Source organism: Gobio gobio (assembly GCF_949357685.1).
Source record: "Gobio gobio genome assembly, chromosome: 13".
NCBI classification, from domain to species: domain Eukaryota; kingdom Metazoa; phylum Chordata; class Actinopteri; order Cypriniformes; family Gobionidae; genus Gobio; species Gobio gobio.
The window spans coordinates 21609471-21625917 of record NC_137106.1 but is presented as its reverse complement, the minus strand read 5'-3'; the positions used below and the strand labels follow the sequence as shown (position 1 = coordinate 21625917).

General features: G+C 37.2%; 1 protein-coding gene across 1 annotated transcript; it reads right to left on the bottom strand.

Annotated features, from left to right (window-relative positions):
- Positions 1–396: 396 nt before the first annotated feature.
- On the bottom strand, positions 397–14512 carry hadhab (hydroxyacyl-CoA dehydrogenase trifunctional multienzyme complex subunit alpha b). Its single transcript, XM_079832441.1, has 20 exons — positions 14376–14512; positions 13497–13538; positions 13297–13367; positions 13073–13206; positions 12813–12951; positions 12088–12207; positions 11889–11991; positions 11434–11556; positions 11186–11304; positions 11040–11096; positions 7912–8021; positions 7620–7754; positions 6589–6760; positions 6426–6512; positions 6202–6342; positions 6024–6092; positions 5694–5889; positions 4090–4204; positions 3817–3962; positions 397–1564 (listed from the first exon to the last, which is right to left on the bottom strand). Exons 1-20 carry the CDS (start codon positions 14440–14442, stop codon positions 1419–1421), a joined length of 2292 nt encoding a protein of 763 aa, XP_079688567.1. The 5' UTR covers positions 14443–14512; the 3' UTR covers positions 397–1418.
- Between the last annotated feature and the right edge of the window lie 1935 nt (positions 14513–16447).

Here is a 16447-nt window from a genome sequence, read left to right as displayed (position 1 = left end):
TAAAAATTATTTTAATTGAAATAAAGATGAAATAAATGAAATCTGAATATTCGAGTTTTAAAAAATTTTTGTCTTGGCAAATAATCGAAATAAAATAAGTTGGAACTTCTAGAACTAAACTGAAATACAAATAAAGGCCAAACATAAGCATTTAAAAACAAATAAAATGACATGTAAAAAGTACATATCAAAATTACTGAAGTAAAATCAAAATGAAAACTAAAAAAAAAAAGCTAATTCAAAATATTAATAAGAACTATAATAGTATATTGATAATACTAAAATAATACTGTCCCATAAATATTTATTTGGTAAGTAGCACTGTAATAAGTGGACTATTGTGTAGTCTATCAGCTGGTAATTTTCACAAAATAAACAACTTCTAGTTGATTCCTTGTACATCTATTATTTATTATATTGATCCACCGAGCGCCCCCTGTAGGAGATTAGGTTCTCTCTATCAGTAAAATATAAATCAATAACTTTGGCCTTTCTACTCAATTTTGTTTGTTGCACTTAGAAAAGTCTGTAGGAGAGACAGACAGATTATGCTACAATAATGGACTTAATTAAATATTTGCATACTGTTTTCTGCTGTAATTTTCAAGTCACTAAATTTAACCTAATTTCAAAATGTGTATTTAATATACATCCTATTTTAATATAATTGAACAAAGCTTTATTTATCTAACATTATAAACTGACTATACATTCATTCACGTTTTGGTACAGTAGGTAGTACAGATTATGACCCTATTTGAAATGTATCATAACCGCTCTGAACGTCTAAATAATTCTTGCATCAAAAAGAGACGTTCACTTTGCCTAAATGGTCCCACTTGTAAACACCACATGGAATCAATAAAAATAAACACCATAAATCACAGAAGACTTTAACATTTTGTTTAATTCACTGACATTCATTTTTTCTGAGGCCACTTTCTATGTCCAGAGAGAGAGAGAGAGAGAGATTGTGTATAAGTACCCAAGTGCGCTGAAATTAGAACAATTATTTTACAGAAAAGTGCTTTTGGACTATACCCTAGAAAATGTGAGTAAATTTATTAGGGGTTTTTGACACCCGGCCTGAACTGGAACATGCTTGATATCTCTGTCTGTACATTTGATATGTACACAACCATTAGAAAACAATTTCACCTAAAGAGTTCATTAAATATACAAAAACAACCCCAAAAATAAATTGTTTAATTCAGTAAAAGGCTGTCACTTGGCCAAAGTCTACCTGAATATTAGTCAAGCGCATGGTATCTTACTGGGGAAATTTGTTATTTCCTTAATAAGGAACAAAAAGGCCCTTCACATTCTGAACTCTTGCTTTAAGTGCACAATTGATTGCTCATTTTTCACTTAAATCTCTGAAACTTCTATGAAGTCGTAATGGCACATGACGGCTGAAGTCACTTGTGAAATTTCTTGCTTGGATCCTTGGCGTGATCAAGCAGCAGCTGACAAGGAGTAAACTGGTTCCCAAAGACCTCCTCAAACCTTCTCATCTTCTCCACAAGTTTGTCTGCACCAAAGTTGTCCACAAATCTGAAGGGTCCTGCATTGACAATTCAAATAATTAAAGGACTGAATGCCAATATACCATAAAGGTGCAGTATGCAATATTGACAGCTAGTGGTTGAAATGGGTACTGCGGTACAAATTCAAAATATTGGAGAGAGTCGTTTCCCCTGCCACCACCTCCTCAGACTCGACGCTCACACTAGTTGCCAGATTGAGCGCACACAACAGGAAAGAGCGCAATTGGTAATGGAAGGCGATGAGCCTTACATTTAGTGCCATAGATATTACCTAAGAAGTTCAAGTAAATACGCTAGAAATCGACGCTCATTCAAGGATGTGCGTTTATTGCATGTACGGAGAAAGCACGGACGCCTGCAGGATTTCATCAAAGGGTTTGTTATATTGAACACAAAGTACGCAGCTTTCGGACCATCAGTGAGTGCAATGGTGCAGAACGAGTGTAGCTACTATCTCTAGATGTTTTAAACGTTTTTTTTTTTTAAATCTGAAAACTGCAAAAAGCAACAAAATTGTCAGACATCCATTTAGCGCATGTTCAGAGGAAAACTGAAAAATAGCGCTGGTTGTTCTGTCGATACTGTCTGTCTGTTTGTTTTACTGACTGAGAAATTGCTTGAGATGATTCAGTGAGAGAGCAGTCCAAACTAAGGCGAGGGGATTCAGGCCGTTTTTTTGCAAACGCGTTTGACCCATTCATAATTTAGAACATAAACAACAAATTGTTCGTCACTATAGCAACAGTAGACCCCCGTTAATATACCCCCCGGGGCTTGCACATCGCGTTCGCACAGGGCCTGCTTACACTGTAAGTTGAGGAGTTGATTTATATGCGTTAAACATGCCTCTGGTCAGAGCTTTTTAGATGGATGCCGAGGCTTTTTAGGTGAGGTAGAATCTGCGATCTCGGTCCCAATTCTTTTGCTGGCTTATATGGCTGTAATACATTGTGTTTTCCACCAACTGGCAACCCAAGGTGTATAAGTACTATAGAGTACAACAGTTGGGCTCCGGAAGTAAAAACTCCATTCAAATGGATTTTGAATGATAACTTATAAAACTTTAAAAAGACAGTCCTACAAGGTTGTTAATCAATGGAATTTGCTTTTACTGAAGCAGTCAGCCCACATTAGCTTATTTAACAGTGGCATTCCTGGTGAAAACTACATAACCCATGATGCTCTCAAATTACACCAAAAAAGCAATACGCTCCAAAATAGCTCTTTAGCTCCGCCCACTCCCATGAAGCACTCCATAAACTCTCAAAATACTGAAATGCTTGTGTGTATGTGTGTATATAAATATATATATATTGCATATTTTGCAATAAACTTAAAATATTGTTTTTATACATAAAAACCACAAAGAAATATAAAACTACTCATTTATGAACATTGATTTATAATTAGATTATGCTGTTCGCAATGCTTCATAGGATTGTAGATCTTCCCTCACTAATGCCGTCAAAGGGATAGTTCACCCAAAAATGAAAATTCTTTAAAAAAAATGAAAAATAATTTACTCACCCTCAAGTTGTTCCAAACCTGTATGAGTTTCTTTGTTCTGCTGAACACAAAAGAAGATATTTAGAAGAATGTTTGTAACAAAGCAGATAGAGCAACCATTGACTACCATAGTATTTTTTTCCCTACTATGGTAGTCAATGGTTGCTCTATCTGCTTGGTTACAAATATTCTTCAAAATATAATCTTTTGTGTTCAGCAGAACAAAGAAACTCATACAGGTTTGGAACAACTTGAGGGTGAGTAAATGATGACAGAATTTTCATTTTTAGGTGAACTATCCCTTTAAGTTCACAGATTTGTACCCTTGTCTTTTTGTCTGATTTTCAAAAACTTTTTTGCTTCAAATCAAAGTTTGAAGTGTTGTGATTCACCTCGTAGCTGATTGTCTTGGTTCATGGCTTATAACTCCTTAAAGAAGTCTATTTTAAAATCCCTATGGGAAAAATGTATCTGGAAAAAGGGGGTGGCACTGTTGTACTCTATTGGGTAAATTACCAGTGGGTGGGATCACACGGTTCAAACAAAAGCAAACATTCCGACACAAAATAACTGGCTGTAGTTTGTTGTTTTTCAGAGAAACAAGTATGTGAACTAAGCATCTTTCCTAAATAAAGACATATTATAGTTTGTTTATGCTCTAGTACAGTCAAAAAAATACATATAGCACCTTTAATCTGAAGAAAAAAAAAAGAAAAAAAAAGGAAAAGTTTCAAAAAGTAAATCAAGATATTAAGAGTCTCACCTCCAAGGCAGGGTGGAAAGCCAAGACCAAACACTGCCCCAATGTCACCCTCCACTGGATTGGCAAGGATGCCCTCTTGTAGACACAGAACAGCCTCATTCACAAAACGAGACACCAGCCTGTACTGTATATCTGAGTCTGAAGATCTGGGTGGAGCGACAGAAAGAAGTAGTGATGATGGAGCAGAAATACTGTTCTACTACAAAGCAATAACACTAATTTGTCCAGATAAAGATTAAAATAGATCTAAACTTAACTGTCCGGACAACTTACACTGCAGCATTTGGCGCCAGCTTGTATGTTTCCAAAATCTCCAGAACGTCTGGGTTCACATCTCTGCGTTTAAGTCCTGGCTGGTAGGTGTAGCAGCCTTTGCCCGATTTCCGGCCTAAAAAGTGAATCGAGAAGAAATATTATATGGCAATTACTGAACATGTTAATGTCAATAAACCCAAAGAACAGAATTCATCTGGGTAGACGCCATACTGAATTGTCAGATATCACATGTCATTTTCAAAACTGTTTTACTGAAAGTCTTTTGGAAAGTTGTTTTGTCAGCTGAACAAATGGCATACTGTTAAACAACAGTACAATCAATTGAACATATCGTACTTATATCCCTTAAAGTCTTGTTTTCATTCCTGCACGCCCCCAGGTGACTTGATGCAGTATAGGTCATAAAGCCCGAGTAAAGAAAGTTAAGGCACGTCGTCAGTTTTTTTTTGCAGTCTATGGGAAATACTGATTTAATTCGGCCATATATGTCCTTAAACCAGGAACTGATTTAGAAGAAGAAGAGGAAGAGTTAATTATAAAGGGTCCGTCTACACGTCAATGTATCAGAATGTTTTTTTACGTATCGTGGTTTCAAACAGCGTTTTTGATACTGCAGTTTTAAGGAAAAAAATACTACACATGGTTTGTCATAAAGCATACCACAGACATATAAAAAACATTCACCACAGGGGGGCGGGGTCTTTAACATTCCCTATTAGGCTTATTATTTTGCATTTAAGGCATTGAATTGAGCACAAACTATGTGCTTTCTACAAATGTGATTGAGCATGTTTAAATGCACACCAGTAAGCTGATAACTCACAAATATCAGCTTTTTGAAAGAACCAGTTTTCCCCGTTTACATGCACATCAGTAACCTGACAACGCAAGTAAACCACATTTACATGACTTTATTAATAAATCAGGTTATTTCCCTGTAGTGACATAATCATAATAAAAAAAAAAACAATCATTTGTGTATCTGACCCTGAGTATTCCATGTTATGTCAGTTGTAATGTAATGTAAAGCTTGCAACATGTCAGCAGAAACTTCCAGCTCATAATGTTATCCTCTCATGCAGTTACAGATGCAGCGTTTTGACTGAATCACTTCTACTTCTGCTGCATGAGATGAGAACACATTTTCTCGGTCATGAAAGATTCTGGGTTTGTGATATTTCCATCTTTCTTTCCTGTAAATCGCTTGAATCTGCACTAAGGATGCGTTCCTGCCTCAAATCACACATGCGTACTTCAATAAGCCCACAGAAAGCAGGTTAATGTGTTTACATGCCGCACGAAACCGGGGTCGACCGGTTTATGCATAAGCCATTTATGACCTTACTCCATTAAAAGAAAACGGGTTAACGCATTTACATGACCACTTGCGTTGTCAGCTTATTAAGCATAACCGGCTTAACAATGTGCATGTAAACGCACTGCAAGTGTAACCATTTAGTTGATTTTTACATATCGGGTATGAATCAAGTATGAATTTTGACAACGCAAATTACAGGTCACGGATGAAACTTTTCACACATGCGATGTGTCAAAATGCATCCAAACTGAAGTGTACTTTGTGCTTAAGCTAAAGAATGTACCTTTGAATCCTTTCTCGACCATGGTCTTCAAGACCTCAATATTTCCTCCACCAAATCTGGAGCCGAAGGCCTTGCCGAGGTCTTCGGCCACATGAGCTGCCACATCAATGCCCACTTCATCAGCCAGGGTAGCAGCACCCACAGGGAAGCCAAAGCCTGTGGTCAGGGAGTCCAGCTTCTTGGGGTCGACACCTTCCTGTATGTAGAAAACAAATCTATGATCTGTATATCAGGTGTGTAATTGTAAAGAACATCATGGCCTGATTTCTGTACATAACACTTTTACAACAGATGGGAATAAATTAATAATTCAGAAGGAAATACACAAACCTGCAATACACGTACTGCCTCGGCTAACATGGGAGCTAAACATCTGGTTGTGTAGAATCCTGGTCCGTCCTGAAGACAAACATTGCAATTAGCTATTGCATCCAATTCATCTATTTATGTATGATTGTAGATCTGTAAAACACGCATTCTGGATTGATGGAAGAATATGCAGTCTCACCCCAACGACGATAATGACTTTGCCTTGCTTCAGGCCGACTGCCACCGCTGAGGCTGTTGTGTCCTTGGAGGTTTTATCAGTGGTGATGATTTCCAGTAGCTGCATCTTGTCAACTGGAGAAAAGTAGTGCATTCCAATTACCTGAAACAAAACACAATAACAAATTTGAGATAATCACAAACTATCGCACATGGTGGTCAAGAACTTTCTTAAAAGTGCCTTACCTTATCAGGCCGCTTGCTCACAGCTGCAATATCTTTGATTGGTAAAGCAGATGTGTTGGTAGCAAAAATACAATGTGGAGGAATCACCTGCAATGACAAGATACGGTATCACCAAAAGTTTTTTTTATTATTATTATCATTTAAAAGTTTAATTTTAACTTACTGCTTCAACTTCTTTTAGGACTTTGTGTTTGATGCTCAGATCCTCAAAAACGGCTTCAATGACCATGTCGGCTTTATTAAAGCCATTGTAGTCCAGCTGTCCTGTTAGGTTGGACAGAAAACTGTCCCTTTCGAATGATGTTATGCTCCTCTTCTTAGTTTTGTCATTTAGCCTGAAAAAAAAAAAAAGTTTTTTTTTTTAAAAGCAGCTGTTTGATCCATCTGTAATTTTTAATCCATTAGTTTCAGGGTACATTTACATGACAATGATGTACTAAAACAAGGAAAAGTTTTTCCTTTGCATTCTTTTGCATACAGATGACAATGTTGTTAAAAACGTTCAAACGGATCCGCGGAAACGACTAATAATGCCACTTTGTAAAGAAAAACTACGCACCTATAGACTGAACACATAAATTGCATACGCATGATGTCACCGTTTTCACAACTGAGCATTTTTATAGTTCACATAGAGATGATAATGGTATCATATTCAAAAACTTCATTAACAAAACACAAAAAGTTTAAAATTTTTAGTCGAAAATGGCCGTTGTGTAAATGGCCTCAGTTAGAGCTGCACGAATCTGGATAGATTGAGAATATTTTTTTGTTTAAAATAAAGTAAAATAGAGACAATTCTGAACATACAACTACACAAAATGGTTCTGGCAAGTTCTGATTTTTTTTAAAAAATGTTTAATTAATTTGAGTGAATAAATAAAAAATTTAAAAAACTTGCTGAACGATTCAATGACTCAAAAAGACTTCACTTGTTTTATTACAGGATGAATCAGTGTTTTTGAACGAATCTCTTGACTGAATGATTCAATGACAAAATTTTTTTAACAGTCACTTGTCTCCATCTACTGGTGTAATCTTTATTTGAGTTACTTTCAAAAGGTGTTTTACTCTATTTTGATCACTACTGAATCATTGTCATTTAGGAATAAAATCACGTGGGTGTTTGAATCACGGTCGCAATATTTTAACGATTAATCATGCAGCTCTATTTTCAGTATATTTAATACTCACCCTTTAAAGACCTGCTGTTCTCCACGACTGAGTCCCTCCATTGTGGTGTCCTTAAGAATAATGTGAACACCTTTATCTACAGACACTTGAACAATGCCAGCACCCATCAGACCTGCTCCCAAAACAGCGAGTGATCTAAAAATAGAAAATCAACATGCAAGTAAAATTAATTACAATTCTACGGAAAAAATAATTGTAAGTATAAAGTAGCTGCAATATAAATTCATTCATACAGTAACTGTCAAGTTCCCTCATAAACTTACAGATTTTAATAGACAAAGAAAATACGTACTTTACTTCCTTTTCAGGGGTTCCAAATCGATTCTTTTTGCATGTGACCTGCCCGTGGTAAAGGCCAATAAGTGCTCTACTCTCAGAGGTCATGGCTAACTTGCCAAAATTCTGTAATGGAAATAAAAAGTGCATAATTAGATTATTATGCTACACACATAACATTGTCTTTTGTTTTAACCAGAACCAGCAATTACCAAAAATGATTATTAAATGAATATTAACAGATAACGTAAAAAGCTTTCTGTAAAGTAAAAAAAAAAAAAAATCCCCCTGCAAAAATATACCAGATCAGAGATGCAAGTGAAGATTTGAAGAGAAAAACAAGAGAAAACTTTGTATGCGTTTAGGCCACTCATTTACACGACAACGTTGTTTTGAGGGCCTGAAAGTGCAAACTTGAAAAAATGGGTTTCAAAGTCTTTTTTTTTTTTTTTTTTATTATACTGTTGTGGTCTCAGTATAAACAAAAAAAAACGTGAATTTGTTCAATTCATCATGTCCAGTCTATAGGCAGTCTATATGTTTCTTTACAAAGTGACATCGCCAACTGCTGGTCCGGCAGCAGAATACAGTGTTTTTAGTAGTTTCCGCAGATCTGTGTATTTGGGGACCATTTTGACAACGTTGTCGTCTGTACACGAAAAAATGCTAAGTTTTTATTACATCTTTGTTGTGTAAACATCGGTCGACCAAATTTTAATTGGTTGGTTGCAGAAAAAAAAAAATCCATCCATGACTGACAGATCGTTAACATGGCTGGTCCATGTAGTAATGTGCATTCGTCTATCATTTATCGGCCTAAAACATATTTGACTTATTGACTTATTAACATATTACGACTTATTTGCAGGTATGACGTCATAACCCGGAAGGCTAGTTCGCTGCTGGTTCCTTCGCGATTTTCCTATAGGGATATTTCAATATATGAGTAAAATAAGGCTGTAGTAAATATAACTTGACGATACTAGGACATTTTGTTCCACAACAAACTGTACACGTTCGCATCCCAAAGGTTCTTAACATGCATTTCTCCACTATAATGTGAAGATGAGAGTCAGTGTCATCAAGAAAACACTACAGACTCAGAAAACACTAGTTTGATAATGGATTATGAAAATGTTTAGACAGTCTCTTTTCTGTTTTTTGACACATTCATAATCATTACTTTTGCCAGTGTGCTGCGGCAAGCTTTATGTCTGCTTAATTAAAATTTTAAAGGCTCATTATTATGGTATACACCAAGCAGCAACCTCCCCCAGTTTCTTTTGAAGCCAATACGGAAGTGACTTAAACTGCAAAGGAGCAGAATCTCATTGAGCCCCATGTTAAAATGCCCAACTTTACAGCAGAAAAAAACATGTTTAAAGCCCGGTACAAATTGTGGTTTTGGTCTATACGGCTAATTTTGCCCTTCATGACAACAGTGAGGGGGTGAATTTTTTTATAACTCATTTGTTTACATTATATAAAGCTTTAAAGTCCTGCATAATTAAGGGCGTGGCCACTTTGAGTGACAGGTGGATAGCTATTTATCTGCTGTCTGTTAGTCATCGCATCACCTCAGCTCCGCCCACGTCCCGCCTCTTTGCCTATTTTCTATTATCTGGGAGTGACGCGCGATGACGCACTGCCAAGATGGCAACGGCCAGCTCGTCCCTACTTTGCGCTTCAGAATTCTATGGGTGACGTCACGCACACTACGTCCATATTTTTTTACAGTCTATGGTGGTGACGCGCTGCCAAGATGGCAACGGCCGACTTTAGGCTTTTACAGTCTGTGGTATACACCCAAAAGCCACTTCATTAGTTACACCTGTTCAACTGCTCGTTAACGCAAATATCTAATAGCCAATCACATAGCAGCAACTCAAATCGTTTATGCATGTAGACGTTCTGCGTCCCGATGGTGACAGGATAGTGGATACACATTAGCTGTGGGTTAAAGACGCAATTATAATGAAGTAGTCCTAAAGCTTGCCTACTCTTCTGTTACACACTCAAAAGTATGTACTTTCTCTTCACAAAAACAGTACATACTTTATGGCATAGAATAAGAAGTCGAATTGGGACGCAGCAATGGTCAAGATGATCCGCTGAGCATCAGGAGGGGGAAGAAAGTTGATTTAAGTGACTTTGAACGTGGCATGGTTGTTGGTAGCAGATGGATTGGTCTAAATATTTCAGAACTGCTGATCTATTGGTATTTTCACACACAACCATCTCTAGGGTTGATAGAGAATGGTCCAAATAAGAGAAAATATCCAATGAGCGGCAGTTCTGTGGGCAAAAATTCCTTGTTGATGGCCAGAGGTGAATAGCCAAACTGGTTCAAGCTAATAGAAAGGCAACAGTAACTAAAATAACAACTCCTTATAACCGAGGTCTGCAGAAGAGCATCTCTGAATGCACAACACGTCAAACCTTGAAGCAGATGGGCTACAGCCACTGAAGACACACCGGTGCCACACCAAACAGCTAAGAATAGAGAAACGGAGGCTACATTGATGAGTGTCTGCTATGCCATTCAGATGGTATGGTCACAATCTGGCATAAACAACATGAAATCATGCATCCATCCAGCCTTTTATCAGCATTTCAGGCTAGTGGTGGTGGTGTAATGGTGTGGGGAATATTTTCTTGGTACACTTAGTACCAATTGAGCATTGCTTAAACGCCACAGCCTACCCGAGTATTGTTTCTGACCATGTCCATCCCTTTAAGACCACAGTGTACCCATCTATTGATGGCTACTTCTATCAGAATAATGCGCCAGGTCACAAAGATCAAATCATCTCAAACTGGTCTCTTGAAAATGACAATGAGCTCACAATACTCAAATGGCCTCCTCAGCCACCTGATCTCAATCCAATAGAGCACATTTGGGATGTAGTGGAATGGGAGATTCACATCACAGATGTGCAACCCACAAATCTGCAGTAACAGCGTGATGCTATCATGTCAATATGGACCAAAATCTATGACGAATGTCTCCAACACCTTGATGAATCTATGCCATAAAGAAATGATCGACTACGAGGCAACTACAAAAATATCCAGTTGGGAGCAGCCCTAGTTGCATGATTCTGGTTTACTGTATAATAGAACAGTTTAAACATTTTCACGCACCTGCGACTCAGCCAGGTAACCTGCAGTCTGACCCTGTTCAACACCAGCCTTCACACTCTGAAAGAGAAAACAAGCACTCAATATAAACTATTTCTACTATGATTTATGATAACTCCATTGAACACAGAATAACCACAGAATCATACCTCAATTATTTTCAGAGGTGCAGGGTACAGTCCCTTGGTCTGTTTCATGACTTTCTTCTCAACTGTATTGTAGATCTGTTGTCTCACAAACGGATAACTCATGATGTAGTCTTGAATTTCTGCAAGGAAATTGTATATAATAATGCAATGAAGCTCTATATATTCAACACTGAAGCCTAAATAACTAGTGTTCTTTAACTCATTTTGAAACTACAACCGTCTAGTAGTTGACCATTGCAAATACTCACTCTGCATCAAGCCCTTTTCTTTGGTAAGTGAGATTTTCTTGTTAGCAAGGCCTCTGGCAGCCTCCACAGCTACTTCCTCCAAGTATTCAATAGTCCTCTCTTCTGGACTCTTCAGTCCAGGTCCTGTTTTTTTTTTTTTTAAAGAAATGTATATGTTTATTCAGCAAGGATGCTATAAATTGTGACAAGACAAAAAATCTAATAAATGCTGTTCTTTTAATCACTTCTATTAATCAAAGAATCCGGAATTTTTTTTTCCACAAAATATTAAACAATACAAGCATTTTTTACATTGATTTTGAAAGAGCATGTGACACTGAAGGAATAAATTACATTTTGAAATACATTAAAATAGAAAACAGTAATTCGTAATAACATTTCACAATTTACTGTTTTACACATACACACACACACACACACACACACACAACTGCAAATCACAGAAAATGTTTTACCAAGAGTATCCACCAGCTGGTGAACCAGTCCCATTTTCTTGGCTTTATCTGGACGGATGTTCCTTCCTGTTAGCATCATATCAAAAGCACCGGGAAGACCAATCTACATTCAAGCATGGGTGTAAAAACAACCACCATTGAGTTGTGAAGATTCAACCAAAAGAATAATTACTAAACGTGTCTGTGGCATATTACGGACCATTTTGGGCAGTCTCTGTGTTCCTCCAGCTCCGGGCAGAAGGCCGAGCATGACCTCAGGTAAGCCCAGAACTGTCTTCTTACTCTTGGTGGCTATTCTGTAGTGACAGGAAATGGCAAACTACAAACACATAAAACAGAATATCAACTTTTATTCCTTGTATTATAGTTCTGAAAACTAAATGCACTTTAAATCTCAATTTTTGTGTTGAATTTAGGCGAAAGCAAATTCACTTTGCATGCACTGCCAAAGGATGAGGACTTGGGCTGGAATTGATACGATAAAACTGACGGCATCATTACTGTGTATCACTATGTATCAAGCACTGAGGAAGCCTTCGGAGCCGAAATTCAGATAAGGAAATTGCGTTTCACTTCCGACACACGCTTTAAGCGGTGGACCCAAAACAATAGACAGGGCCATCTGACCAATCAGAGCAGAGTAGGGTCGGAGAAATGAGGGGTTTAGAAAGACTGTATCCTTTATCAAGCAGTTTCAGACACTGAGAAAATGTATGCTGCAAATGAATATTATGAGAAAATTAAAGTGATTTTTGACCTTGGATATATGTAAACCTATTTGCAGGAGTCCAATCAAAATTAGGAACCTTTAAAATAGCATAATAGCCAGGGGCACTTTAAAATCAGATCAGAAATTTTACAGTAATCCTTTGCCCGCCCTGTGGGAGAAAGAAAATGTGTTAAATATGAACATGAATGCAGTACCTCTAAGCCTCCACCAAGACACGATCCATTAATGGCTGCGACAATGGGTTTAGGAGACTTCTCAATCTTCTCAAACATCCTCTGGCCCTCCTGAGAAAGGCCAGTGACCTCCTCTGCAGTTTTACAGGCCTGAATCATGCTAAATACATTGTACAGTAAAAAAAAAAAATCAGCACTGTATTTATTCATGATCACCATAACCACCAACAGCTAATAAACACATTACGAATTCTAAAGTGTTACCGGATTGTGATACTGACTTAATATCTGCCCCTGCGATGAAGCTGCCGGGTTTGGATGAGATGAGAACAACACCATGGACAGCATTGTTTCCCCAAATCTCATTCATAACTTCTTCCATTTCCCTTTGCATTTGAACAGACAGTGTGTTGACCTAGACATGGCAAAAAAAACACATTATGACATATAACGATCATGCATTGTCATCTGAATGCATTAATGTGGCTGCAGAGACAACCATTACCCTTGCAGTGGGATCATTCATACGGATCACAGCTACATCTCCCTTGACCTCATAGCTCACGTGTGTACGAGCTGAGGAAATATTGAAAAGACACAATACATTAAATAAATGATAACATAAAAATATAAAATGTGTGGGTTATAAGGTATATATTTATACACATACTATAAATCATTATAAATAATATAAAAAATATTTACCCATCATACAAGCAGCAACTTTAAAGGTCCGCCTGGTAACACCTTTATTGTGTGAAAAGAAAATAGTTAATAGTGATGTGAAGGTATAATCACAGAAATGGACTCAATATAAGAAATGGAGTCATATAAAAAAGACCTCTAGTACCCAGTAAGGGTCATGTCAGGCTCAATTGGAAGACACTGAAGATATATTACACACAGTAGAATGTAGACAGGCCTGTAGAGGACATGACTCTGTAGTACAGCCACAGATGAACTTTAACCTAGTTTCCCCTTAACCTACACTACAACCACAATCATAATGTCATACACATCTCAATAATGATGGAAACTTAAAGAACTGAATACAAAGGCTCTTTGTAAACAAATCTGACATATCAGCCATAATTTAACAATAATATGTGTATATGCAGCTGTATTAGCAGATGCCATTAAACCAACCTCGATTAAACTAGTTTTAAACGGCAGAGGCAACAACTGTGGCGTTAGCACGTATTAAAAACTTCAAAATATTTATTATAAAGTTCTTCCAGCATTAATAGATAATGTCCAGCAATAGCCATCTGAATTGAATGAGAACAACCACCAACACGTCACTGCTTTAACTCTACTGCTTATTAAATTAAATAGAAAAACAGGCAATGGTAAACGTGCGCGTTTCGTTGCATGCGCCTTAATGTATACTGCACGCGCATGAAACTTAAAACAGACACAAACCATTGATCACTAGACCTTGAGTTAATTAGCAGTTGGGCTAAGCTACTTCATTGAAGTGTGACTGAGATGACTCTCCAAAGTAGTTTATTTACGCGAGTGTCAAAACGAAATACAATAGGGATGTGGAGTCATTTAATGAAGGATTGTAGAAGTATGAAGTACCTGGAAACAGGGTATATCGTCTGGTTGTGAGTCTGGAGAGGGAACCGAGGGCTCGTACGCCGGCCATGTTTGGAGGTCAATGTGTGTAATGACAGCAGGCGGAAGACTGGAGGAGGCGGTACGTTACCGTATTTCTCTAAACTGCCAGATACCTGCTGAACACCAACTCTATAATACTAAGATTAAGAATAGGCCTACTAATAATACTTTTTTTTTTTTTGTGGGTTTAAATGGGGGGGGGGGGGGGGGTAAAATCCTTGATTTTCAATGTGCTATCACCCTTTGAACCGTTCTGTTCTGTTTTTTTTTCTTTTTTTTCTGTTAAACCTAGAAATGAGCAGAATAACCTATAAATAAGACTTTAAAAAAATGAAATGTATTTGTATTAATTTATATACATTTTATAGGCTATTTATATAAGGACGAGTGATTTGGTAACGAGTTTCCCGCAGGGGAATCATAAACGTCAACAACAACAATAAATGGGATGGGTGGATATATTTCTAAAAGTTATATATTTCTCTAAAATAGCCTATATAGGATAACAGGATAACAGCAAAATAGAGACATACTAACACATTTAGAAATGTATACATTTTCCATTACTTTTAACTGAATTTGTTATGCTAAAAATATAATTTTGCGTCAAATTATTAGACAAACTCAGCAACAGAAGAATTTTGGACCCCTTTGAAAATTATGTAGCCTACAGCCTACCATCTTGGTTGCATTGTGGTTTATGATTATTAAAATGTGCCGGTGATATTTCATTAGCCTGTTTTTATCAGTAGCCTAGGCTGTTTATATTTTCTGTTTTCGTTTTTTTTTTTTAGCCTATTTGTATTTATACATTTTTTCATGCAAAATGTTGCATTTTCGTTTTTGTTTAGTTATTTAAGTACATTAAGGTAAACTAAATTAAAATAAGAAATGTTGGCATTGCTGAAATAAAATAAGTTTAAGTTTTTTTATATCTTATTTTATTTCAGTCAACTAGTTTATTTTAGGTCAAATAAATTGACCATGATACGTGCAATTGCAATTGACCACAGTCTATTACAACAGTCAATCACCACAGTTATTTACAAATCTGCAGTGTAACGTGCATCCACAAGATGGCAAACACACAATAAAATTATTTATTTTATTAGCAGTTAGTAAAACCTCGAATCTACTGTTTCCACAAAAACTTCGTTGGGCGTTCCACAGAGTTCCGCAAATATTCATGATCGAGATGCTATAGCCAAACCTTTGGTCACTTGTGCCAATGCCAAATATCGGTTTCATTGGTGCCAACAGTGCCAATCTTGGGCTGTGGACAATGTGAAACATGTATTGTTCTCTGATGAGTCCACCTTCATGTCTTTCCCACATTTGTGTGGGAGGGCTGTTGGTGCCCAGAGTGAAGCACATGAGTGGATCAGTGATGTTTGGGCTGCAATATCATTATTGTGACCAAACGTCCTGTTTTCCCAGGACATGTCCTGTTTTCAAGTCCTGTCCTGGCCCTAATATAACAATTTTCTATCCATAAAGAGGGGGCATACTTTAAATGTAGGCTATTGAAATTAATAAGGAATCTTTGAGTAAACTTTGAGTATCATTTGAGTATCTCGTTTACAGGCCGAGTGTCCTGGTTTTCGGTAATCAAAATACGGTCACCCTAAATATCATGGCATTCTCAACTGTGTTTGATGGGCGCATCACTGCCGTGTGAACCATTCTGGAGGACCATGTGCACCTAATAGTTCAAACATTGCCCTGAATGGGGTGCCGTGTATCAGCATGATAATGCTCCAATATTACTAACATAGCTGGTATGTTGCTGAACTAAATTCTGGCAGATTTTCTTATTTTGTTCTTGCGTGTTACAGTGGTCTCATTGTAAGCCTTGTATTTTCCTTGTACGTTCCATCTGAACTCGGGACCATTCTCACATGATAAGCTCTGTCATCCCCAGCCCCTTCATCATACTCTCAGTTCAACAGTCAATTGGCTTAAGTGAACTTTTCCACATTTAACCTATAGTTAAAAAGCAAAAAACTCCTTACGGATTTACAGCGATACAAACA

Excerpts from the sequence above, each read along its gene's own strand:
- hadhab (XM_079832441.1), bottom strand. The coding sequence starts at position 14,442 with ATGGCCGGCGTACGAGCCCTCGGTTCCCTCTCCAGACTCACAACCAGA. Across the intron at positions 13,207-13,296 it reads TGAATGATCCCACTGCAAGG|GTCAACACACTGTCTGTTCA; the intron begins GTAATGGTTGTC and ends TGCCATGTCTAG. Across the intron at positions 12,952-13,072 it reads ATCGCAGGGGCAGATATTAA|CATGATTCAGGCCTGTAAAA; the intron begins GTCAGTATCACA and ends CAATGTATTTAG.